The sequence below is a fragment of the Trematomus bernacchii genome, unplaced genomic scaffold (assembly GCF_902827165.1).
Source record: "Trematomus bernacchii unplaced genomic scaffold, fTreBer1.1, whole genome shotgun sequence".
In the NCBI taxonomy this organism is placed as follows: domain Eukaryota; kingdom Metazoa; phylum Chordata; class Actinopteri; order Perciformes; family Nototheniidae; genus Trematomus; species Trematomus bernacchii.
The window spans coordinates 57,158-83,167 of NW_022987519.1; the positions used below are offsets into that span (position 1 = coordinate 57,158).

At 40.1% G+C, this 26,010-nt stretch overlaps 2 protein-coding genes and 2 gene segments (V, D, J or C); 2 read left to right on the forward strand and 2 right to left on the reverse strand.

Moving 5' to 3' along the window:
- Positions 1–5,038: 5,038 nt before the first annotated feature.
- LOC117471794 lies at positions 5,039–6,392 on the reverse strand. The segment is given in 2 exon segments: positions 5,039–5,507; positions 6,304–6,392. A coding segment is annotated over 1 exon segment (249 nt).
- A 1,059-nt stretch (positions 6,393–7,451) lies between these two features.
- Positions 7,452–7,969, forward strand: LOC117471963. The segment is given in 2 exon segments: positions 7,452–7,542; positions 7,650–7,969. Coding segments are annotated over 2 exon segments (411 nt in total).
- A 1,370-nt stretch (positions 7,970–9,339) lies between these two features.
- LOC117471728 (tubulin alpha-1B chain-like) lies at positions 9,340–12,524 on the forward strand. The gene is made up of 4 exons (XM_034116932.1): positions 9,340–9,448; positions 10,503–10,728; positions 10,827–10,975; positions 11,486–12,524. The coding sequence occupies exons 1-4, from the start codon at positions 9,446–9,448 to the stop codon at positions 12,461–12,463; spliced, it is 1,356 nt and encodes a 451-aa protein (XP_033972823.1). The 5' UTR covers positions 9,340–9,445; the 3' UTR covers positions 12,464–12,524.
- Positions 12,525–14,495: 1,971 nt separating this feature from the next.
- On the reverse strand, positions 14,496–16,515 carry LOC117471972 (protein TonB-like). Its single transcript, XM_034117183.1, has 3 exons — positions 16,508–16,515; positions 16,114–16,459; positions 14,496–14,603 (listed from the first exon to the last, which is right to left on the reverse strand). Exons 1-3 carry the CDS (start codon positions 16,513–16,515, stop codon positions 14,496–14,498), a joined length of 462 nt encoding a protein of 153 aa, XP_033973074.1.
- Between the last annotated feature and the right edge of the window lie 9,495 nt (positions 16,516–26,010).

Below are 26,010 nucleotides of genomic sequence, written 5' to 3' on the forward strand. Positions count from 1 at the left end.
CTGCGTGGCCACACACAGCTCCAACACCATCGTGAAGTTTGCTGATGACACGACCGTCATCGGCCAGATCACAGACGATGACGAGACGGCATACAGAGAGGAGGTCGAAAACCTGACATCTTGGTGCCAGGAGAACAACCTCCATCTCAACATCAGCAAAACAAAGGAGCTGATTGTGGATTACAGGAAGCAGCAGGGAGAGGGACACGCCCCCATCGCCATCAATGGGACTACGGTGGAGAGAGTCAAAAGCTTCAGGTTCCTTGGGGTCCACATCACTGAGGACCTGACATGGTCTCTTCACACCACCACCATCACCAAGAAAGCTCGACAGCGGCTCTTCTTCCTCCGCAGGCTGAGGAGGTTCAAAATGGATTCCAGGATACTCTGCAACTTCTACAGGTGCACGATAGAGAGTATCCTCACTGGCAGCATGACGGCCTGGTACGGCAGCTGCACCGACCTCGATCGTAAGGCTTTACAGAGGGTGGTGAAAACTGCACAGCACATCACCAGGACGGAGCTGCCATCCATGGAGGACCTTTACTCCCAGCGGCTCAGGAAGAAATCACTACGGATTATCAAAGACCCCCATCACCCCAGCCACAAACTGTTCTTTCTGTTGCCGTCTGGCAGACGTTACCGCAGCATCCGGGCAAGGACAAGAAGATTCGGAGACAGTTTCTTCCCGCGGGCAGTGAGACTGTTAAACAATTGAACTGTTGAAACAACATCAAACATTCAACTGCTACTCAGTAGTATGTATCTAATACCTAATATATATATATCATTCCAATAACTTGTATATAGACTCATACTGCACTATTCCACATCATAACTTTATTTCATTTTTATAACTATTATTATTTTTGTATTGCTCTTGCTCTTATTGTTATTATGTTATGTTATTATGTTGCATTGTTGGAGAAGCCTGTGACATAAGATTTTCAACTGCATAATTACTCTGTAGCTATGTCAGATTGACAATAAAGAACCTTGAACCTTGAACCTTGAACCTTGTGGCCAGTGCACTCTTCTTTGCTGCGGTCTGCTGGGGGGGGGGGGGGCAGCATCAGAGCCGGTGACACCAGCAGACTCAATAAACTGATCAGGAAAGCTGGCTCTATCGTCGGTGTGAAACTGGACAGTTCTGAAGTTGTGGTGGAGAGCAGGACCCTTAACAAACGGTTGTCCATCTTGGATAACCCCGCCCACCCTCTCCACCTGCAGCTCGACAGGCAGGAGCTCCTTCTCCAACCGACTGCTCCGCTGTCACACAGAGAGGGAAAGGAAACCATTCCTGCCTTCTGCAGTAACACTTTTCAACGCCTCACCTCTGGCTGCAGAGGACTCACTGCTGCATAGTTGAGCTCTCCTTCCTGATAACAACTTGCAATTTTCTGAATATTTGAGTGGGAATGCTGATACAGCATTCCAACTATATGTTATGCTATGGACAAACGAGTTATTATTATTCCGTCAAATTATTTTGTCCGTCTTCTCCTCCCACATTCAACATCGCAGAAACTCCGTTTTTAACATCAAAACGTTCAGCTCGGTCGGGAATCGACTGCTATTACTTTTATCATTCATAACTTTCATAATTCCAGAGATACATCCCATAATTTATCAAATTTGTAACATTGAAGTCAATGGAGATATTCTTCAGACTTCAACAAATCTTCATGCGACTTCAACTGCTAACTGTTCATTCATATTTTCACTCAGAAACCTCATTCCAACTTTAAAATGTTACACATCTTTCTGACATTATTCGTGTAACACCACTTTTAAATCTGATTCTTACTTTTAGAGATATTAAACATTGTTCAGACCTTGTTAAAGAGGTTTTCTTCAGATTTTAACATTAACTAGAGTGCGTGATGTCACAGCTATAGGGTAAGAAATCTTGAAATGTGCCTTCATATTTTTTTTTAAAACTGCCATAATTCCCAAACCCTACATTCTTGAGACATAATTTGTCATGACAAACGCAGGAAAACATCTCGTAGCTTGAAAAATTACAAATAATTAAGCAAAATAATTAAGCAAAATGCCTCTTGAGGGCATGAAGTGACAAAAACGTTCAACATGTCTCCATTAAAGCCCATTGTAATTTCAGGCAGATATTTCCTCACAGCAGCAGCCGCACACCTTTAGTTAAACTGCCAAAAAGGCCACATTATTAACCCGAAAGTACACAAAAATTACACTTCAGATACTCAACTTCCTTGACATGCTTCACGTTTTGAAATTTCACAGATATCTGTTATCGTTCTTCCACAAAACGTTCACATGTAAGAGGTTAATCTGTCATTCAGAACAATGCAAACCTTTGATCTCTTCATAGCTCGTTAGCTCAACTATAAACACCTGTGTAATGGAACACGATGATGTCATCACTCCAACAGCAGTCAGTTCTAACTGTTTCTCTCTCTCTCTCTCTCTCTCTCTCTCTCTCTCTCTCTCTCTCTCTCTCTCTCTCTCTCTCTCTCTCTCTCTCTCTCTCTCTCTCTCTCTCGTCCATGCCTCAACAGCTCTACGCCAAATCTGAAATCTCACCATATGCCGTTTCCATGGAAACGCATCCCTCGCCATAAAACACGATGTCCCTTTAACTCCTATGAAAATGTTCAAAAAGTGCTCAAAATTCACATGTGTGCTAACAGTCCAGCCGTGAAGACATATACGAGACAGTTTTGAGATTTCTTCAAATGCCGTTGCCATGGCAACACAATGCTCGCCATGAAACACGATGTCGCTGTAACTCCAATGGACACGGTCCGATCGTCCCCAAACTTCGCTTGTATATCACCGGTCCATGCCTCAACAGCTCTACGCCAAATCTGAGATCTCACCATAGTCTGTTTCCATGGAAACTCATCCCTCGCCATAAAACACAATGTTGTCGTGATACCTATGCAAATGATCCAAACACCACCAGAGTTCAGATGACAGTTAATGGTCCAGCCCTCAACATGTCTATATACCATTAGTGAGTTTTCCTCAAAAGCTGTTGCCATGGCAATGCATCCCTTGCAATAAAACACGATATTGCTATAACTCCTATGAAAATGGTCAAAAAGTGCTAAAACTTCACATGTGTGTTAAAACAGTCCAGCCGTGAAGACATCTACGGGACAGTTTTGAGATTTCTTCAAATGCCGTTGCCATGGCGACAGACCACTCGCCATGAAACACGATGTCGCTGTAAGTCCAATCGACACTGTCTAATCGTCCCCCAATCTTCACTTGTATATCACCGGTCCATGCCTCAACAGCTCTACGCCAAATCTGAGATCTCACTATACATGTATGCCGTTTCCCTCGCCATAAAACATGATGTCGCTATAACTCCTATGAAAATGTTCAAAAAGTGCTCAAACTTCACATATGTGCTAACAGTCCAGCCGTGAAGACATCTACGGGACATGCCGTTGCCATGGCAACACAATGCCCGCCATGAAACACGGTTTTCTCATGACTTCAGTGAAAATGCTCCAAATAGCCCAAAACATCACAGGTTTGGTAACACAGCCATCAACGCATCTAAGCATATTATGGGATGTCATCAAATGCCGTTGGCATGGCGACAGATCATTCGCCATCAAGTTAGTTCAAAAGTTTGCATTTCAAATATTCTGCTGCTTTTCCAAGCGTTTTTACTTTCTTTTCTTCTCTCATCACACATTCAAGCCCCCAGTGTTCATGTATCATTTCAATCTAAATTCTTCACTTTCTTCTTACACATTACATTTCAGCATAGCAGTTTAGCGTCAGCTTTTCAGCATAAAGCATTCCCACTAGCAATTTCTTCAGGAATTGCATTCTCTAGTTGTAAATGATATGCTCCCATATGTATATGCAGTATAGTATAAGCCTGTAAGCGATATATTTTTATTCATTTTCATTTTACTTTTAATTGTTAACTCTATTCCACTTTTTAAGTATTTGTATTTTAATGTTGAAAACACTGGTCCTGTAACAAAATGATTTCCCACATTGGGATTAATAAAGTATCTATCTATCTATCTATGTATCTTAATCCAATGTCATTGACATAAATGCACCAAGAGATCACAAAGATCCAAAAAGGATTTGACTCCCCAGCAGTCGAGGAGGGAGAATGATTCGGCTCTGGCTGGACTTTCTGCTCCGTCTTTATCGTCCTCTCCACTGGTCTCAATGTTCTTCAGCGAGTCGAGGAAGCACCACATAAAGAGCTGAGTGCTTCCTGAATTCCCTCTGACAAGCTGCCATGCTTCCCTCCTCCTCTATCTCCACCAAAAGCATCTGAAAACTGAAATACTAGAGCTTTAGGAAGAAAGATCAGAGTCTCAAGCCTCTTCTCAGAGTAACACCGCTGTAAAGCATCTTCTGCACCAATGATCTTCCATTACATCCATCAAGATAATCAGGATGTACTGTTATATGTGACAAAGAAACATATGAGCCATTTCATTCTTATAAAAGGCTTCCACACAACTAAGGTGCTAAATAGGTCCTTGTTTTCATATAATATCAGTTTTGAATCAATCAGCAACAAATCGTTGAATTGATTGATTCTGCAAACAGACAGCAGAGACAGAGACTGTGGTACCCTCTCTCTGGTCTCAAGTTCTTTGGTGGAGCTTTACTGAGTCCATTAAATACTATTTAAGGTACATCTCAATTTAGATTCTTGTTATATAACTTTATGCAGATGATATCCTGCTTTTTATTTCTTATCCTGGATTTCTTATTCTAATTAAGAATGTTTGATTAAAGTAAAGGTTAACAACACACGGACATCACACATGGATTTACTTAAACATCAGTGATAAAAGAGAGCTGTGTGGTTTACCATTGAAATGTTGATACTATTGATATTGGTACAAATCTTGATTAACAAAAATAAAACTAGGAGGAATCCAAACCCTTAATTTCATTAAAAAGAAATATGTGAAATATTGACTTGTTAATGTTGTGACTTTTGTGAATGAATGTGAATAAGGTTCCTTTTATATATAATATCTCAGAGAAAGGGAATCAAAACTCATTTTATAATACACACATTCATCTTTATTGTTTTAAAATGTTGAAACCATCGACACAAGCAGAAACAGGTTGATGTTGAAACATGTCCTGAGAGCCAGAGAGCAGACTGAGAGCAGTGTGAGAGAGAAAGCAGAGTCCCAGTGAGTCAGCTCAGGACTGGGAACACTGGTCTCTCCTCAGTGTCTCTGAGAGCGCAGTCTGGGAGCCCTGGGTGGCCTCACAGGTCACAGAGCCCACCTTCCTCCACTGGTCTGCAGAGAACCTCAGGGTGCTGCTCCAGCTGTAGTGGGCGTCCTTCTCCAGCACCCCGGGGCTCCTGCTCTCCTCCCAGCTGCTGCTGCCGTCCACCTTCCAGGCCAGACTCCAGTCTGAGGGGAAGCCCTTGTTGGCCAGGCACATGAGCGTGGCCTTCCCCTGCTGCAGCTCTTCTGTGGAGGGGGCCAGCACCGTCAGGGTGGGACGGACATCACCTAGGAGACACCAATCAGATTAGAGGACAGGGAGCACACAGCTGTCAATCAACCAGCAGACACTGGGACACCTTTACTGTGAGAGCGCTTGTCCTTTAAGGAGTTTCTGTCAGATGTTGGTTCTGCTCCATCAGTCTCTCACTCACACATTGTTTCACTTCCCTTTAAGAAGCCTCTCATGCAAATCAGCACAGAGACACTTCCTACAGAGTCACCTGAAATATGTCAGACTACAATAGAAATAAAGTACAACATTAGGACATATTTTAAGTAGTAGTTATCAAAATCATCCAAAACCTGAACTCTACAAACATTATTAAATTATTTAGTGGATAAATGAACAAATACAGGAAACGGAGCAATCAGCTGTGCTTAATGTGAATCTCAATCACTACCCAGTTTTACAAACTTTAAAATAATGTCTGAAAGAATTCAACACATTTTTTAATATCCATCGTTATCTTTACTCCGTTCAACTGTATTTAAAAACTGTATCTGTAATTTATTTGAGAACAGAGAGGAGAACCGAGATAGACGATTTCAAATAAATTAATGAAAAATGATACATTTCATCATTTCACATTTGAAGCTGTTTAAATGACAGCATGTTGGGAATAAAGACATTTCAAGAAAAGCTGCTCTGACTTGGTCTCAATGAAGAAGAGAAATAAAGACATGAATACTAATACTATCTAAACATTACAATTAAAATAATATAAATCTATCTCTCAAAGACTCTAACACAGAATTTAAAACGTCTCTTAACATCATATTTAGTTTTTGTGCAGAAACTTACTTCCAACATCCAGTCTGGTTCCTCCACCAAAAGTCCACCACAGTGATACAAAGTCATTGAGCCGCCGTACAAAAAGCTCTCACTGTAGAGAGACAGGGCTCTCTGACTTTGACTCACTGAACTAAACCTACCAGCCCTCGAGAAGCTACTTCACCATTAAAGGTGGAAATAATGAATTATTCTGTGTTCAAAGTTCCATAAAAACATTTAAAGGTCTTTTGCTGGAGTAAAGTTAGCCTCTTAGTTCAGAATATTTGATAAGTATGTATACAATGACATGGAGAGGTAACTATTTCTCCGTACGCTGAATAATAAGTACAACAAAAGAGAAATTGCTCTTATGAATTAACATTTGACTTACTTCCAAACTCCAGTCTGGTTCCTCCACCGAACGTGTACCACAGTGATACAAAGTCATTGAGCCGCCGTACAAAAACCTCTCACTGTAGAGAGACACGGCTCTCTGACTTTGACACAAACAAACTCACTAAACACATCCACGGTTTACCCACTTGATATAATTACTGCTTCAAATGTTTGAAACAGATTCACACACTATGGAAAAGTATCTACTGTTTCTCTATTGAACCTTTTAAACATTTAAAACCAATATCTACTTATCTCTTCAGTTTTAATGAAGATTCTTCTTTTGAAAAACGAATTGTTCACAAAATATGTTTAGTTTCATGATTTTATCAACTTTTAAACATCAAAGTAATTGATTACTTAAATGAAACAATGAACGTCTAATAAAAGCTATACATGTTATTCTTCTGAATGTGCCTCATTTCCATAAATACATGTTTGCTTTTCCATCAGGATCAATAATAAATCTCCATTTTGTTTTTCCTAGGTGGTATTGATTATTTGGAGTTATGAATTTGAGCTTTTTAATAAAATGAACTACAAGAAAATGTGTCCATTGAACTTAAAGCCTCATACAAGTGAGCGCTGACCCATTCCTGATCAATCCTCTGACAGAGAGATGGATCCATTGATAAACAGCATCATCAGAGTAATCCAGGACCCTGTTGGAGTCAGAGCATTTCCATAGAGAGACACTTTGCATCAGCAGCACCATGCTCCAGTGCTCTGGGACACTTTATAGTCCTGAGAGTTGAGCACTGGATGACTGACAGCTGTCCTTCATGACAACAGAAGCCACAGAAATCCTCCTCATCAAGAACATGACTCTGATCTGCGTCCTCATCTGGACTCTCCTCTGCTGCTGCTTCACAGGTAAAGTCCAGAGAATCAAACTCCTCTCCTCTGTGAACATCCGTCCCTCTGAAATGAAGCGGACAAAACCATGACGCTGCTTTATGTCTTTGTCTCTGTATCCTCAGAGTCCAGAGGCCAGGTCACAGTGACTCAGTCTGGAGCAGTGAGCTCTGCTCCGGGACGCTCCGTCTCCATCACATGTACGACCAGTCAGAATGTTAATGGGAACTATTTAGCCTGGTACCAACAGAGAGATGGAGGAACTCCTAAACTGCTCATTCACACTACTAGCAATCGAGTATCAGGGATTTCAGACCGTTTTACAGGCAGTGGATCAAACTCTGACTTCACTCTGACCATCAGTGGAGTCCAGACTGATGATACAGCAGTTTACTACTGTCAGAGTTACCATTACCTCAACAGTCAGCATGTGTTCACACAGTGAAAAAGCGTCGTACAAAAACCTCCCTCAGTCAGACTGAACAGGAACTGAGCTGACTGCTGCAGCTGGAAGCTACACTTCACTGAGGACACACACACACACACACACACACACACACACACACACACACACACACACACACACACACACACACACACACACACACACACACACACACACACACACACACACACACACACACACACACACACACACACACACACACACACATATATCGGGGCAAAGCAGCACAGAACACTTAGGGGAACACATAGCACCTCCTTCTCCACACGGCTAAGCTGCCAATAAAAGCTGAAACAGAGCAATATTTGGCAATTTGTTTGGCTTTTCTCTTTGACATTCCAGCAATTCTCAGACCAATCATGGTGTATTTATATACATGGCCAAGACTTCCGAATATGAGTATGCTATATCTACACTTGTACCCAAAGCTGGTTATTACATTACATGACATGTCACTTGTTAGACGCTTTTATCCAAAGCGACTTACATACTCAATACTGTGGACAATCCCCACAGGAGCAATTTGGGGTGAAGTGTCTCAGGGACACAACGACATGCTGACTGCAGTGGGGTTTGAAATAAAAAATCCTTGTTTTGAAATAACTCTGAGATGTATCCATAGATCTATAGTCCCTAATGTTGCTCTCAAAGTGCACCAGATTTATGCATTTAACTTCAACATTTAAAACAAATCTTCCCGGGGGAGCATGCCCCCGGACCCCCCTAGAGGAGGTGAGGACCCCCCTAGAGGATGTTAGGTCCACGGTGTTTACATGCTTATTTATACAATATGTGTGCTTATGCTAACATCATAAGACAAAAAATGGTTCCATGTTGTGTGAAGTGAGAACGCACTAGAGTGAGGGGGGCCCCCAAGCCAAAGCTCGCTTAGGGCCCCCAAAAGACAAGGGCCGGCCCTGCCCACACCCCCTGTCAAATTGTCCCACCCACATTGAGGATGCTTCCTACGCCCATGCTTAAATATATATATATATTTATCGTAATTCAAATATGAACGTCAAAAGTCGGAATATGCCAATCTTTTTTTCTTATTATCTTATTTGCTAAACGTTCTTGTATAGTAATATGCATGTGTTGTATTATTCTACGACGACTATTTATTAATGTTCAGCAATAACCACGTTTTCCCAGTGGGACTGACGTTCTTAGGTGGGGTGATTCGCTTTGAACAGGAATTTTGTTAGCCAGTGTTCTTGTTTTCCATGTGCTCAATAAAGTTTCTTTAAAAAAAATTCTAAAGAATTCAACCAATCAGAAGTGGACCCACTTGTCTTTTCATCCAATCAGATTCCGCAGCAATTGCGATAAATAGCCCCGCCTAGAAAAATACACCTGTTACTTCTTACCCTGGACTCATACAGGCCCTGCCGTGAGAGATAACTTTGCCTTTTCCTCTTCTTTATCGAAGCCCTCTGTCTTCACATCTTCAGAAAAATGGTGAGTACGATAGTACAGCTTTTCTCCACGTAGAGGATGTGTGTTTAACCAAATGCAGCGCTCTGAACGTATGTCATCATGCGAAAACGTAACCAGCTTAACGTTTTTTAACCGCTTACTATTTAAAGAAGACTCATCATTTTTATAGTGAAACAAAAATGTTACGGTGTAAACTGTTAAATCAAGCTTCGTCATTAATAAGTCGTTTTAACCGTGGTGTTGGTAAATTTAAGTGTAACTCGACGGCACAGTCAAGATGTTGAAGTGACGCATTTACAATCGGCGCGAATTGTTGGAAATAAATATACTTCCTGTCTCATTAGTGGCCAGGTTTAATGGTTTCATATTTAAAACATGATATGAACACAGATAAAACATTTTTTTCCGAATTTCAGTGAACCAGGGCGTTTTTACAACGTAGGCTACGTCTGAAATGATTACATCAAAATATATTCTTTCATTACATAGACTGGGTCAAGTGGATTTTATTTATTGACGTGCTTTGCAAATGCATTTTTCCGGCTTAACCTGGAGTAATTATTGTATTACGAAAAACAAGATAAGGACTTTGTGTTCAAATTTGTACTTTATTTAGGTCGAATTAGATGATTATTATGTGTGTTTACGTGCTGGCCTGCCACGCCACTAGTCTCCTAAAGGGGTGTGGCAGTGGCGCAATCCGTGTGACGCAGTTGCAGAAAATGTAAACGCGTAGTCTCCTCTCTTAACACTGGCCCACATTCACGTCCAATCGTGCCAACTGTCTGCCAACAATTGCGTCATTGAGCTTTCGGTTGTTCCACGTATAAACAGTATTTAGCCTCTTTTTATAATTGTAACTCTTTCTGTTCAGATGACAAATGTGTGCGTCAGGTGACTTAAATCATGATATGATGTTTGGTTCTTATTAAAATAGCCTTTTTCTCTAGAGCAGTCCTTCCACATGTGATGATATGCCACTAGAATGTATGTTACACTGTTTTTGCACAAGAATCAGCCAACTAGGCTTCCTTTTTTATGATAGTTTCTTAACAACCTTTTTTCCCTTTTACAGCGCGAGTGCCTCTCAATCCACGTTGGTCAGGCTGGGGTGCAGATTGGCAATTCCTGCTGGGAGCTTTACTGCCTGGAACATGGGATCCAGCCGGACGGCAGGAAGCCTGGTGACCAGAACATCTCAGGAGGAGGGGACGATTCCTTAAGCACCTTCTTCATGGAGACTGGAGCTGGAAAGCACGTCCCCAGAGCAGTGTTTGTTGACCTGGAGCCCACTGTCATCGGTACATTCTCATTCATTATAAATGATAAAAGTATCATAAATGCCTTTTCCCCCTCTGTCATTCAAAACCTTCAATAATCTAATGCTCATTACCCTTAGATGAGGTGCGCAAGGGGACTTACCGCCAGCTGTTTCACCCTGAGCAGCTGATCACTGGCAAGGAGGATGCTGCCAACAACTACGCCCGAGGACACTACACCATCGGCAAGGAGGTCATCGACCTGGTGATGGACAGAATCCGAAAGCTGGTCAGTACATTTAGAACAAGTCAATTTTTCTGAAGAGTATTAAATGAAAATGAATCAGTTTATTGCTAAGTAGGTTTTCACATACAAGGAGTATGCAATCATATTGTGGTGAATGGCAAAAATAAGTATTGCAAAAGCTAAGTGTCATAACTAATAATAAATATGTGAAGTATATGTTTTAAAATGTAGAGCTGTACAGTGTTTTAAACAAACACAAGACATAACAATCTGGTATCACTCTTTCAAAGTGAGCATATTTCCCTGATTCTGGCCCACTTGCATCGGCTTCCTCCACCCTGCAGAATTCAGTTTAAGATCCTCCTGATCGCATTCAAAGCCCTCCATGGTATGGCACCCTCTTATCTCTGATCTGTTTTCATTGAATCTATATGTTTACATGCTGTGCACTAATACGCTTTTTTATCCTTAGCTGTGAACCCTTGGCACTGCTGTCTTTGTATTATATAAATACGTTTAATATTATTTCATGATTTTCTCTCTTTCTTTCAGTCCGACCAGTGCACCGGTCTTCAGGGTTTCCTGGTGTTCCACAGCTTCGGAGGGGGCACTGGCTCTGGTTTCACCTCCCTGCTGATGGAGCGTCTGTCCGTCGACTACGGCAAGAAGTCCAAACTGGAGTTCTCCGTCTACCCAGCTCCCCAGGTGTCCACCGCTGTGGTGGAGCCCTACAACGCCATCCTGACCACCCACACCACCCTGGAGCACTCTGACTGTGCCTTCATGGTTGATAATGAGGCCATTTATGATATCTGCTGTAGAAAGCTGGATATCGAGCGTCCCTCTTACACAAACCTGAACAGGTTAATGAGTCAAATTGTGTCCTCCATCACTGCCTCCCTTCGTTTTGATGGTGCCCTCAATGTTGATCTGACAGAGTTCCAGACCAACTTGGTGCCCTACCCCCGTATCCACTTCCCTCTGGCCACCTATGCCCCTGTTATTTCTGCAGAGAAAGCTTACCATGAGCAGCTCTCGGTGGCAGAAATCACTAATTCCTGCTTCGAGCCAGCCAATCAGTTGGTGAAATGCGACCCACGCCACGGTAAATACATGGCCTGCTGCCTTTTGTATCGTGGTGATGTCGTTCCCAAAGATGTGAACGCTGCCATTGCCACCATCAAAAGCAAGCGCTCCATCCAGTTTGTGGACTGGTGCCCCACTGGTTTCAAGGTGGGCATCAACTACCAGCCGCCCACTGTAGTTCCTGGTGGAGACCTGGCCAAGGTCCAGAGGGCTGTGTGCATGCTGAGCAACACCACTGCTATTGCAGAGGCCTGGGCTCGGCTGGACCACAAGTTTGATCTGATGTACGCTAAGCGTGCCTTTGTGCACTGGTATGTGGGTGAGGGTATGGAGGAGGGAGAGTTCTCTGAGGCCAGAGAGGACATGGCCGCTCTGGAGAAAGATTACGAGGAGGTTGGAGCTGATAGCCTGGAAGATGAGGATGAGGAAGGAGAGGAGTATTAGAAAGCTTTATTGATCTGTTTTATTAATGTCAAGAAAATAAAGTTGTTCATTGACTGAACCTATGCTTTCCTCTCGTCTATAAATACACTGTTAAACATGACCTATGTGCCTAGATGGGTTGTATGTATTCACTTGCTCAGTTCAATCAAACATGTTTTCACAGAGATGCTATTGCTCAATTCAGTCACTTGGAGGCAGTGGTGTTTAACATGTATATATCTGTTCTCTGAACAGACCAGGCATGGCAATCTAGTTAAATGCTAGATTAATCACTACATTATTTCTCAACATCAGATGACTCAAGAGTACCATTTGCATATCTTACATTTACTTATTTAAGATTGGATTTGTGCTTTACGTGACAAGAACAGAGTCCTAACCCCGGCCTGATCTCAAATAGGGTGTGGTATTCACTCTGGCCCAAGGGAGGGATAGTAGTGAGGCGGGGGGGGTGGGGCTCTCATGCTGGCAGACAGGTGGTGTTTAAGAAGACTTAGTTCTGCTGTTCCCAGACTGGAACATGAATGAAACTGAAAGCAATACATTAGGAACCATGTAAAGCCAAATAAATGCTTTTTCTTGACATTAAGCAGATATTTAATGTCATTAAAACGGAAACAAAATGGATTCTACAATACACTGACCTAAATGAATACTTTCCTATTGCACTTTCAATTGCCTCTTTGGTAGTTGATGGATTTTGTACATTTATGATCAGTTATTGGGCAGAAACGCATGCCAAATAAGAAATGTATTAAAGCTAACTTAATGTAAAATGCCACTTTATGCGTTAGAACAACTCCCAACCAGTTTGTTCATTTGCAAAGGAATTTAATGTTAAAACCGGTTCTCAAAAGCAATGTGTTAAATGGCTCAAAGATAATCTAGCATATCTGGAGGGTGCTCTTCTCACCGTAACACATGGAGTTAAGAACCATTCAATATGTTTTTCTCCATCTCACAATCATGAGGTAATTGCACTGTTTCGGAAATAAATGAATTTAGCTTTGCATAACTGCCTCTGACATAACAAATCATACAACAGAATATTTAGAATGCTGAAAAGATGTGCACTTCAAAATGATACAAAAATACAGACTCATACACACACGGTGCCCTCATGCGTACACAAGTTGACGTATTTGGCTCTACTAAAAGGCCCTGAAAATAAGGCATTGTGAATCAGAACGGACGGTTTACTACACTAAAACATACATCAAGTTGTTCACAGGCCAAAACATCCCCTTCTGTTGTGTATCGATGTAAATTGAGGAACTTACATCATACAGTGATTGTTTTCTTTATCAACATAAATCCTTTCTCTTGTTTGCTCATTCTATTGCAAAACATACACAGCTCTCATTTAAAACCCAACAGGAACATACAGTACTGTGACACTCATAAGCTTCCTATTGCCCCCTTTTCTACAGCTCCCAAAGCAAAGCAGCAAATTGACAATAATGCATATAAATCCCAGTGAAAAGAGAAAGTTCCACAGTAGTACACCACAGTCTCAAATGCAATTAGCTGAAATGTAACTGGACATGCTTTGGAGTCTGAAGAGACAGAGCAGCAGCAAGATGAAAACAAAAAGACTGGCTTAATGTTGGATTGCAGGTTTCTGTTGAAACTTGCAGATATTAAAACAATAATACAGTAATCTTCACACGTCTGCTGCAGTGTCTCAATCAAGTTTAAGGCACAGTGGAGAGAATATTCAGTTTGTATGTTAGTAACATTCTTCATAATACAAACACGTCTTGTGACAAAGTGTAATGATCTTTCAGGTCTAATCAGCCAGTGTGTGCCAATGAAGGGTTCAAAATCCTTTTCTTTTGCAAAAATGTGACTTCTTTAGCGCTGCTTCTCCAGTGTAAGCACGGAGGACATACTCTACCATCCAGCCCCGACTTTAACATGCAAACATCATCATATTCAGACGTTCTGAATCAGGTTCATGTCCTTCAGTTTGTCAATCCTCTGGAAAGAGAGGAGCTTCACATAGCCTCACAGTCACACCAGCAAAAAACCTTTAGAAAAGCTGCGGCGATCTGCGTGAGGCTTCTTCTTCTTCTTTTCTTATCTCTGGTCCTAACTGAGGAGGAGGCGTCTCTCTCCAACACTTCTGCAGAGTGGTGACCTGCAGATTAAAACACAATTTGTATTTTAGTAGACTCCCTATTCCCTCAAGTTTGTATACTGTGTTATTTTAATCACATTTGATTTGTTTATGAATGACCTGAGGTGGACCATGTCTCATGACAAAATGTGTACGAAGAGAATGGCCAGGCCAATGTTGAGAAGGATGACCATGCATATCATTATGGTGTTTGGGCCCTTAAAGAGAAGTAAACATGAGACATGAGGGCAGGGAAGGCAGTTTACCATCTTGTGAATGTGTAGAAACTTGAACAGTTTGGAACAATTATTACTCAAGAAATATTTGTGGGTATTTCTTTGTACAAAACATTTGTAGTATTATGGGAAACCAACAGACATCAATGTTCAATTGATGGTCGAAGCTTGTTCCTTTTTAAGTCTTTAGTTGTTAACTTATCTATTTTTAAGACTGCTGTAATTATATTTCTGAATCACTCTTAAAGGTGGGGTAGGTAATTCACTTCAGAAACACTTGTTATATTCCATGGAATGCTCTTAACATCCCGATAGCAATGAATACATTAAATGCTTTGACAATAAATACATTAAAACATTTCATCTGTGGAAGCCGTGGCGCTGTAAAAAGCACGACCAATCATCTGAGCCGGCCCGGCTAAAATAACTGGATGGCCTACCTGCCTGTCAGCCTTCCATCTGTGCTCAAACTTATCTCGTGCCCTCATTGGTCATGTGCGCGTTCGTGTGTGTTGGAGGAGGGGCTCTGTAAGGAAGTCTGAAGGAAGGGGCAGATTTTTTTCAGCTGCGTAGTTTCAAATTCTAGCGCACTCGAGCTGATTGAGTAATGAGATCCTCTGGCTGTATTCCTGTAGTTTTACATTTAACATATTTCATCTGTTGCACTCTCTATTAAATATGAGTTAAGGGAAGACTTTATGGTCCAACTGCTTGTTCCTTAGTTTCCTAAAAGAGTAGAAATCTGGATTTATCTTGAATATTTTCACATCTTGTGATTAAGCAGAGGTCATTTATAACCTAATACTTCTACATTTTGGGAGATGCACTTTTTTCACTTGGCAGTTATAATGTGGCATCTCTATTTAGCTAGCATGCTAACATTTGCTTATCAGCACTACACACTGAACAGTTGTGTGTGTACAGGAATTTAATTAGTTTTACAGTCCAATTATGTGTTAGGGGAACGTTAAGGGAAAGACCAAAGTAATTTGAATTCATCTTGTAAATATCATACGAATTCTCCAATCATGAATCCACATATTTTACTTCAAACCACCGAGCGTGAACCTAGTGGTGGTGCTAAAGGACAAGATTGAGGATCGTCAAATTGACTAGGATTTATCTGCGGGGGATCATGAATGTCAGTAGAAAACTAAATGGCAACATGTCCAATCGTTTTTTGGCATATTTGTGTTGACCAATGTGTTGGATTGACTACAATTGCTGACTCGGTAGTCGAAGCTAAAATGACTAAATAATCAAATGTGTGTCATTGTGTTTATCAGCTGTCTTACCTCCAGCTCTAATGACTCAGCAGGCACTTCAGGACTCCGGCTCAACGCCATGGCCTTCTGTCTGGATTCTGCTTTGGGCTCCACCTTCGCAGCTGGTTTGGCCACGATGGCTTCGGCCTCCACTGGCGTTGGTGCTGGTTTAGGTTCAGGAGTCGGTGTAGGTTTTGGGGACGGAGCTGGGCTCGGCTGTCGTTTCGGTAACGGCGTTGTCTCTGCTCTGCTGGCCGGCCTGCATCTTGGATAACCCCGCCCACCCTCTCCACCTGCAGCTGGACAGGCAGGAGCTCCTTCTCCAACCGACTGCTCCGCTGTCACACAGAGAGGGAAAGGAAACCATTCCTGCCTTCTGCAGTAACACTTTTCAACGCCTCACCTCTGGCTGCAGAGAACTCACTGCTGCATAGTTGAGCTCTCCTTCCTGAGAACAACTTGCAATTTTCTGAATATTTTAGTGGGAATGCTGATACAGCATTCCAACTATATGTTATGCTACGGACGAAAAGTTTATTATTATTCCGTCCAATTATTTTGTCCGTCTTCAACATCGCAGAAACTCCGTTCAAACATCAAAATGTTCAGCTCGGTCGGGAATCGACTGCTATTACTTTTATCATTCATAACTTTCATAATTCCAGAGATACATCCCATAATACATCACATTTTTAACCATTGAAGTCAATGGAGAAATTCTTCAGACTTCAACAAATCTTCATGCGACTTCAACTGCTAACTGTTCATTCATACTTTCACTTAGAAACCTCATTCCAACTTTAAAATATTACACATCTTTCTGACATTATTCGTGTAACACAACTTTTAAATCTGATTCTTACTTTTAGAGATATTAAACATTGTTCAGACCTTGTTAAAGAGGTTTTCTTCAGATTTTAACATTAACTAGAGTGCGTGATGTCACAGCTAGAGGGTAAGAAATCTTGAAATATGCCTTCATATTTTTTTTTAAAACTGCCATAATTCCCAAACCCTACATTCCTGAGACATCATTTTTCATGACAAACGTAGGAAAACATCTCATAGCTTGACAAATGACAAATAATGAAGCAAAAATAATTAAACAAAATGCCTCTTGAGGGCATGAAGTGACAAAAACATTCAACATGTCTCCATTAAAGCCCATTGTAATTTCAGGCAGATATTTCCTCACAGCAGCAGCCGCACACCTTTAGTTAAACTGCAAAAAAGGCCACATTATTAACCCGAAAGTACACAAAAATTACACTTCAGATACTCAACTTCCTTGACATGCTTCACATTTTGAAATTTCACAGATATCTGTTATCGTTCTTCCACAAAACGTTCACATGTAAGAGGTTTATCTCTCATTCAGAACAATGAAACTTTGATCTCTTCATAGCTCGTTAGCTCAACTATAAACACCTGTGTAATGGAACACGATGTCATCACTCCAACAGCAGTCAGTTCTAACTGTTTCTTTCTCTCTCTCTCTCTCTCTCTCTCTCTCTCTCTCTCTCTCTCTCTCTCTCTCTCTCTCTCATCTCTCCTCCTCTCTCTCTCTCTCTCTCTCTCTCTCTCTCTCTCTCTCTCTCTCTCTCTCTCTCTCTCTCTCTCTCTTCTCACACCGGTCCATGCCTCAACAGCTCTACGCCAAATCTGAGATCTCACCATAGGCTGTTTCCATGGAAACGCATCCCTCGCCATAAAACACGATGTTGTCGTGATACCTATGCAAATGATCCAAACACCACCAGACTTCAGATGACAGTTAATGGTCCAGCCCTCAACATGTCTATATACCATTAGTGAGTTTTCCTCAAAAGCTGTTGCCATGGCAACGCATCCCTTGCAATAAAACACGATATTGCTATAACTCCTATGAAAATTGTCAAAAAGTGCTAAAACTTCACATGTGTGCTAACAGTCCAGCCGTGAAGACATCTACGGGACAGTTTTGAGATTTCTTCAAATGCTGTTGCCATGGCGACAGACCACTCGCCATGAAACACGATGTCGCTGTAAGTCCAATCGACACTGTCCAATCGTCCCCCAATCTTCACTTGTATATCACCGGTCCATGCCTCAACAGCTCTACGCCAAATCTGAGATCTCACCATATGCCGTTTCCATGGAAACGCATCCCTTCGCCATAAAACATGATGTCGCTATAACTCCTATGAAAATGTTCAAAAAGTGCTCAAACTTCACATGTGTGCTAACAGTCCAGCCGTGAAGACATCTACGGGACATGCCGTTGCCATGGCAACACAATGCCCGCCATGAAACACGGTTTTCTCATAACTTCAGTGAAAATGCTCCAAATGGCCCAAAACTTCACAGGTTTGGTAACACAGCCATCAACGCATCTAAGCGTATTATGGGATGTCATCAAATGCCGTTGGCATGGCGACAGATCATTCGCCATCAAGTTAGTTCAAAAGTTTGCATTTCAAATATTCTGCTGCTTTTCCAAGCCTTTTTACTTTATTTTCTTCTCTCATCACACATTCAAGCCCCCGGTGTTCATGTATCATTTCAATCTAAATTCTTCACTTTCTTCTTACACATTACATTTCAACATAGCAGTTTAGCGTCAGCTTCTCAGCATAAAGCATTCAAACTAGCAATTTCTTCAGGAATTGCATTCTCTAGTTGTAAATGATATGCTCCCATATGTATATGCAGTATAGTATAAGCCTATAAGCGATACATTTTTATTCATTTTCATTTTACTTTTAATTGTTAACTCTATTCCACTTTTTAAGTATTTGTATTTTAATGTTGAAAACACTGGTCCTGTAACAAAATGATTTCCCACATTGGGATTAATAAAGTATCTATCTATCTATCTATCTATCTATCTATCTATCTATCTATCTATCTACACTGTAAGACCGAACATTACAAGCTTCTGAAAGAAAATGGGTTGTTTTAACTCAAACATTTAAAAAAGTTAATTCACCGCTAATGTTTTGATGACTATGAACTGATTTTTAATATTGTGTATACAGTGTTCAACCACTTTGGGTCATATTGGTGATTGTACTCAAACATTTTTACTGAATCTGTCTGACGCTGGTCTGACGTCATCACGTATGTGCTCCGCCCCCGACGTGCGTAGACGTTCTCTCACCCATGCCTTCACCAGAGTCCGCCATTAGCTCCTCGCCTCGGTTGAAATCGCTCATACTTTTAAGAATACTTTCCCCACCTTGCTGATTGCACTCACTGCCGGAATCTTGATCCTTTTTTTGGCCGCACTACTCTGGTGAGTTACGTCTTGCCTTTGCACAGTATTTAAATGATGTTTTATTAATTTCTGCATCTAATGCACTTTGTGTCGCATGGTGTGTTAGTTTGATTTGAGATCTTGTTAGCTAGCCTACATTTAATATCTGCCTTACTTGAAAAATGATTTAACTTACGTGTAAGACAGTATTTCTATATTGTTTTAAGTTATATCTCAAAGTGGAACGTTTGTGTTGCAAAAGTTCTCTTGGAAAATTCGAACCTAAAATGGCGGAAGGCCGCGCGTTTTCTTTCTTCTTTTTTTTTTACTGCATGTCTGGGCATGTTTTATTAACTTAGAGGCATAGAGGATTTACGTTCATTTGATCCACTACAATGTACCATAACCGTGCGTTCTGCATGTTAGTAAAAGCAAGCTAACTTGAAACAATAGACTATTCATTTTACAAGGTAATTTATACCCCCCATCGTTTTCAATTACATGTAACTTAGCAAAGGTAATGATTGCACAGTGATGATACTAATACTTCTAGAGTCTGTGGAATCTCAGCTTTAATCTGATAAGTAATAAAGTATTTCTACCGTGAGTTAGGCATTTTTTCACTCCGGGCTAATTTAGATGCTTCTTGTGAGACTTGTGTTTTGTTTCGGTAAAAATGGTTCGTATCGTCAGTTAGGTGAGTTTCGTTAAGTGGGTATGACACATTAATAGGTTTTTAAATGTTAAGAAGCCCTGAGACAAAGTTCGTGAACAAAAAGCCCTCTGTACCGGTGGCTGCCCGGTTTAACAGATTAATAGTCTAGTGTTTCAAGTTAGCTTGCTTTTTACAAACATTCAGAATGCACGATTATGTTAAAACGTTAGTGGATACAATTAACGTAAATCCTCTATGCCTCCAAGCTAATAAAACATGCACAAGACATGCATGCGGTAACAAAAAAGAAGAAAAGCGAGCGTCCTGCCGCCATTTTCAACCCAGTCTCACGGCATTTCGTGTTATTAGTCACGAAATTAATTTAATCTATTGATTCGTGTTCACCAACACGATTTTAAATGCAATGTATTTCTATTGGTAGTATGTTTCGCCTGCAACACGTCTTTTTGTCCGGTCGGGTCTTGGAAGACCGGAAGCTGTGTGGTTCATAAAAACATGTTCTTACTCAATATCTTACCCTAAGCCTAACCCTATCCCTTTTATTTTAAATTGTATAATGTCTGAGTTTTTTTGCCGTCAGTGAGGAAAAGAAATGGCTCAGAGCCTCAGAATACTGAAATCTGTATTTTATGTCATCTTTTTTTCCTTCTAATTTGTTATTATTTGGTGCAGGCACGAAACATACTACCAATATAAATACATTGCTTCTAAAATCGTTCTGTGTCAGAATACTGAAATCTGTATTTTTTTAAATGTCTTTTTCCTTCTAATTTGATATTATTTACATTGCTTTTAAAATCGTTCTGTGTGACACGAAAAAATTGGCGAAATCGTGTTGGTGAACACGAATCAATAGATTAATTTCGTGACTATAACACGAAATGCCGTGAGACTGTGTTGCCATTTTAGGTTTGAAAATAGTGTTTCTCAGATCATTTTGTGAAAACTTTGCAACCCAGCTAACCTTCAATGTTTTTTCTCTTTAGGAAACTGAAGCAACTGGCAGATATATGGCTTCTTCAATCTGACTCTAACATCAAAAGACCAAAGAGGGCAGAGGTGAATTTCTTGCCTAATTTCCCACTGGGTGAAGATGGTACAAGCCTCGAGCGATTGAGACTCCAAATCGTAGATGAAGTTACGAGGAGTGATAAAAACCTTCCCTTGATTGAAAAGTTAATGCAGACTACCTTTGCCCTGCGGCGCAATGAGATCATCAATGATGAGCTACCTGTTGGAGAGATCCTGGAACGCTGGCCTGCCATGAAAATGGAGTCACAGGTGAAAATATTGTATTTATTACCACTATATAATTATTTTGTGTGCCTTTGTCACTGATAACTTTGACATGTTTACTCAGTTTTAGCATGTTATGTTTGTGTTTATCTCTGCTGCCTTCAGTCCACATCTACATTGTACTGTGAATTAAATAGTCATTTTATATTTTGGCAGATTTGTGCAGAGTTTCACAGGATAACAAACCTCAACCTGAAGAACCACTTCTATGCGGAGTTGGATAGACATGCCCCCCGTCTTCAGAGCCTGTTCAGGAAGAAGGCGGCAAGCAAAGGGAAGGTAGCTGAAGTTCTGATTCAGCTATTCGTCTCCTATGACCTCCAGGTGAGTCGGTTATGCCTCTTGGTGTTTTATTCTCATACTAGAGTGGATTATCTTTGTCAAAATGGTAATCTCTTCAGTCATGGAAGAGCCCTTTCTTGTGATATCAATTGTTGTGTGGCTATACTGTTTAGCATCCAAAGTAAAACAAAGATATGTTCTCGCACTCAAGGAGCAAGGTGACGTCTATGTCCGACGTGCTGCTGTCCTCCGTGCTCTGCCTGCATATCTGCATGAAGATGACTCCACGTTTCTGAGGCTGTGGCATGTAAGTCAGCATAATAACTGTTTTGAATGTATGTGACAGATCATCAAAAAATATAGTTTATCTTGTTACATTGTTTCAGGAGCTCTATCGCAGGAAGACAATTATTTGAATTTTTATAGTGAAAACATTATAATAAATGATAGATTTAGTTTGAAAAAGTATGAACTGTCCTGGTGTCATCAAAGCTTGATTCTGTCACTGAGGTTATATTACTCAAACATTATCTCTTGTGTTGCTCACATCCCGTTCTAGTTCCAAGATTTGAATATTGCCATAAGAATTGTAATTATTGTAAGGTACACAATGGATATGTTGAATATAATCTCCCTTTACTTAACTACTTTAGGATTTATTTGAAAGCTCTTTTAGGTTTCAGTGTTAAAAATGGGCTCACGTGATTTAATAAAATATACAATTAAGAGAGGGCTTTCTTTCCTGCAGCATCAGTGTTCAATACAAAAGAATCTCTAGTGTTCCCCATATTTTTGTATGTGTAGTAGGGAGAGATTATACTGTAAATATATATTCAGTTGCCAGTTTATTAGGTACAACTAGCGAATAGTAACACAGTCTAATACAGTGATAAAATAAATCCTACCCTTATGAAGGTTATAAATGTTTTTTTTGTAGAAAGCATTTATGTCAACTGATTGGGTATTTTGGAGGCTGAAGTTTCTGGGGCTGTAACATTATGTTGTGCAATGCTGATAGGTGTTTCCTTAACCCTTTAACTGCCAGCGCCACCATTTGGTAGAGCACATTTTGTGTCTTGATATCTTGTTTAAAAAAAGAAGTTGAACTCCATCTGATTCAGCCAGCTCTACCATCTGGTTGATGTGTTATGCACAAAACAACCTCTAGATGTCACTGTGGTTCAAATAGAAAGCCCTTCAGCTAGCTTCCACTGAGAAAGTTGGCAATGCTAAAAATCACTGCTGAAGAAATCTCTTTTTGGTCAACTTTTGTAAGGTAACCATATCAATTTTGACATATTTTAGTGTCAGAGCACTGACTGATCATATTTAGATAACTTGATGCACAAAAAAAGTTTTAACAAGGGTGTAATTATTTTTTGGAAAATATGCTCAACCAATCGGTGGAATTGGCTTTTTATGGTAAACTAGCAATATGACTTTTTCAGAGTTTCAGAGATGTTTTCCAATAAAATATGGTAAATAAATGGCTAGATTCATGGTTATATTACTAAATCTAATACTGCCTTATGAGTCTCAGAGTGAAAGAGTGATAATAATTTATATAGCACCTTTCATGCATGGCATTCAGCCCAAAGTTGCTCACAGATGAGCAAGTTAGGCCAACACAGGATATAGACATTTGCTGTTAAGCCAGTGGTTTCTTGTTAGGCCAATTCAGCATCTACAGTAAGATGAGCAATTATTTTTATTATTATGAAAAACACTTTTTTTTACAATTATAATGTATTATCTTTTATGAATATATCTGGTTGTATATATTGCTCATTTTCCATAAAAGAAACAAATGTATTTCAGTTTGTGTTTTATTTGAGTTTGATGCGTACAAATACTGTACTGTATATGATGATTCTTGAAAATGCACTTTTACCATAAAAGGCCAGCTCGACCAGTTGGTAGAGGCTCATAAAAACAAAACTGTGGGGTCAGTCAAAACATTTTTTTTAATTTGTGGCCCATTTGATAAAAAAAAATGCAAACAAATAATTTTTCCATAGCTTTTTTCTTGGTCTGGCAGTTAAAGGGTTAAAGCCACATTATGCACAAAACATTAGGTTATTTGATGTGTTATGTCACTGATGTATTTTTCAGAAAACAGATTTCTGAGATAGCCAAGGCAATTTGGGGTAATGGGTAACGTTTATCTGTTCTTGTCATCAGGTGGAGCAGTCTGATGATCCAGACATAGAGGACATCGCGGTCGGACTTCTCATGATCAGTGCCAGGTCAACAGATACCACGCTCTTCTGCCCAGAGAGGATCGCTGTTGTCATTGAGGGTAACAGAGTTATCGAACTCCCTACACTGGCTGACACATTCATCCTGCTTTTTGCACTGACCTTTGCCCTGCATCTGAGCTATCCAAAAGACTTGGCCAACACTTTTGACTTCACCCAGAAAGTGTTGATGGGCCTTGATGAGGGGAACTTGAAGAATTTGAAGCCCAGGGTGTTGAGCCTGAAAAATGACCTTTTGGCAGTGTAATACTACCAACGTGCAAAGTTGCACTTTAACAATCACACACACACACACACACACTAAAATAAACAACTTCTTTACCGAAGACTTGTATTTACGGAAGACAGGCAAGCTATCTTCCGGCTGTGATTGGTTGTTCGTAGTCACCTGGCAAGCTGTGCTCTCGGCTGAGTTCAAAAGTTAAAGTTCTTTAAACTAAAGATGCAGTCATAGTGTCCTGGTCACGCCTTGTGAAATTGGGGTGTCTTTATTGACAACAGTGGATTTGAGCAAGGGTACCGCCCCTATGCAAACTGCCAACATTATTTTTCTCAGAAAAAACCACACACACACACACACACACTCTGTTCTCCTGTTTACATCCTGCTGCTTTACATCTGTGTTCTGTATTGCATTGACAGATTTGTTACTGTTCAGCTTCAAGTTGAAGGACTGTTTGTAGATGTTGTTTTATACTTTTATATGTATTGGGTCTTTATGTGTTAAATTAATACGCAGAACTGTTCCTGAAAATTGTGTTTAATTCTTGCCAACACAAGCACATTATGTGTCTATGCTGGTTTTGTTAAATGTATTCAGTACCTATTCATTTTCATATGCCTTGGTAGGCTTGCAGACATTGGACCCTGTATGTGTAAGTGATCTTTCATCTGAACCTGGTGTGTCTCTCGTGGTAGACTGATTTCATAGAAGAGTCTCTTTTAACTTGAGGAGGAGCCTTTCACATAATAACTTTTAGAGCCAAAGTTTGTTTCTTTTGAAACTATTGTGGTTAAAAAGGCCCTAGCACTGTTTTTAAGGTATATTTTTTATTTAAAAGAGTTATTTGCTATAATGTGTATATGTGTATATATATATATATTGTTTCTTAATAAAACAGTGATTTGCGTTTAAATTGTCAGTGTAAAAGTGCTTTTGAATGTTTACTCAATGTTAACTTAGGGATTTTGAGTTACAGTTATCTGAAAATATTTATGTAATCGGTTTCAAAAAATGTTTTAAGTACTCTACATTCAGTCAGTTTTGAGTACTAATCAATTGACGTTTTTAATTCATATCGCGTTTTATACAGCGAAAAGTTTTTTATTTAGAGATAATAAAAATATTCAAGTTAAATATATTTGATTTTCATATGTACTGTGCTAACAAAATAGCTAGTTGAAAAGATATGAACATTTTTAAGTCAACAATACTTGATCTTTATATGTACAGTGTTAACACAAATTATTAGTTAAAAGAAACTTAATATATAATGTTTCTTTAACTTACAAACAATATGTTTGTGTGCCTTGAAAATTACTACTAAATAGAACTCAATTGATAAGATTATACTTTAACTTAAAACATTTCAGTTAAGGTATAAGTATTACTCAAAAATTTGTATGTAATCAGTTTCAAAGAAACTTTTGAGTTCTATTAACTTGTCAGGTTTTACAGTGTATCTATCTATGTATCTATGTATCTTAATCCAATGTCAGTGACATAAACGCACCAAGAGATCACAAAGATCCAAAAAGGATTTGACTCCCCAGCAGTCGAGGAGGGAGAATGATTCGGCTCTGGCTGGACTTTCTGCTCCGTCTTTATCGTCCTCAGACTCCACTGGTCTCAATGTTCTTCAGCGAGTCGAGGAAGCACCACATAAAGAGCTGAGTGCTTCCTGAATTCCCTCTGACAAGCTGCCATGCTTCCCTCCTCCTCTATCTCCACCAAAAGCATCTGAACACTGAAATAGAGCTTCAGGAAGAAAGATCAGAGTCTCAAGCCTCTTCTCAGAGTGACACCGCTGTAAAGCATCTTCTGCACCAATGATCTTCCATTACATCCATCAAGATAATCAGGATGTACTGTTATATGTGACAAAGAAACATATGAGCCATTTCATTCTTATAAAAGGCTTCCACACAACTAAGGTGCTAAATAGGTCCTTGTTTTCATA

Excerpts from the sequence above, each read along its gene's own strand:
- LOC117471728 (XM_034116932.1), top strand. Across the intron at positions 10,729-10,826 it reads CCTGGAGCCCACTGTCATCG|ATGAGGTGCGCAAGGGGACT; the intron begins GTACATTCTCAT and ends CATTACCCTTAG. Across the intron at positions 10,976-11,485 it reads TGGACAGAATCCGAAAGCTG|TCCGACCAGTGCACCGGTCT; the intron begins GTCAGTACATTT and ends TCTTTCTTTCAG.
- LOC117471972 (XM_034117183.1), bottom strand. Across the intron at positions 14,604-16,113 it reads CTGAGTCATTAGAGCTGGAG|GTCACCACTCTGCAGAAGTG; the intron begins GTAAGACAGCTG and ends TTTAATCTGCAG.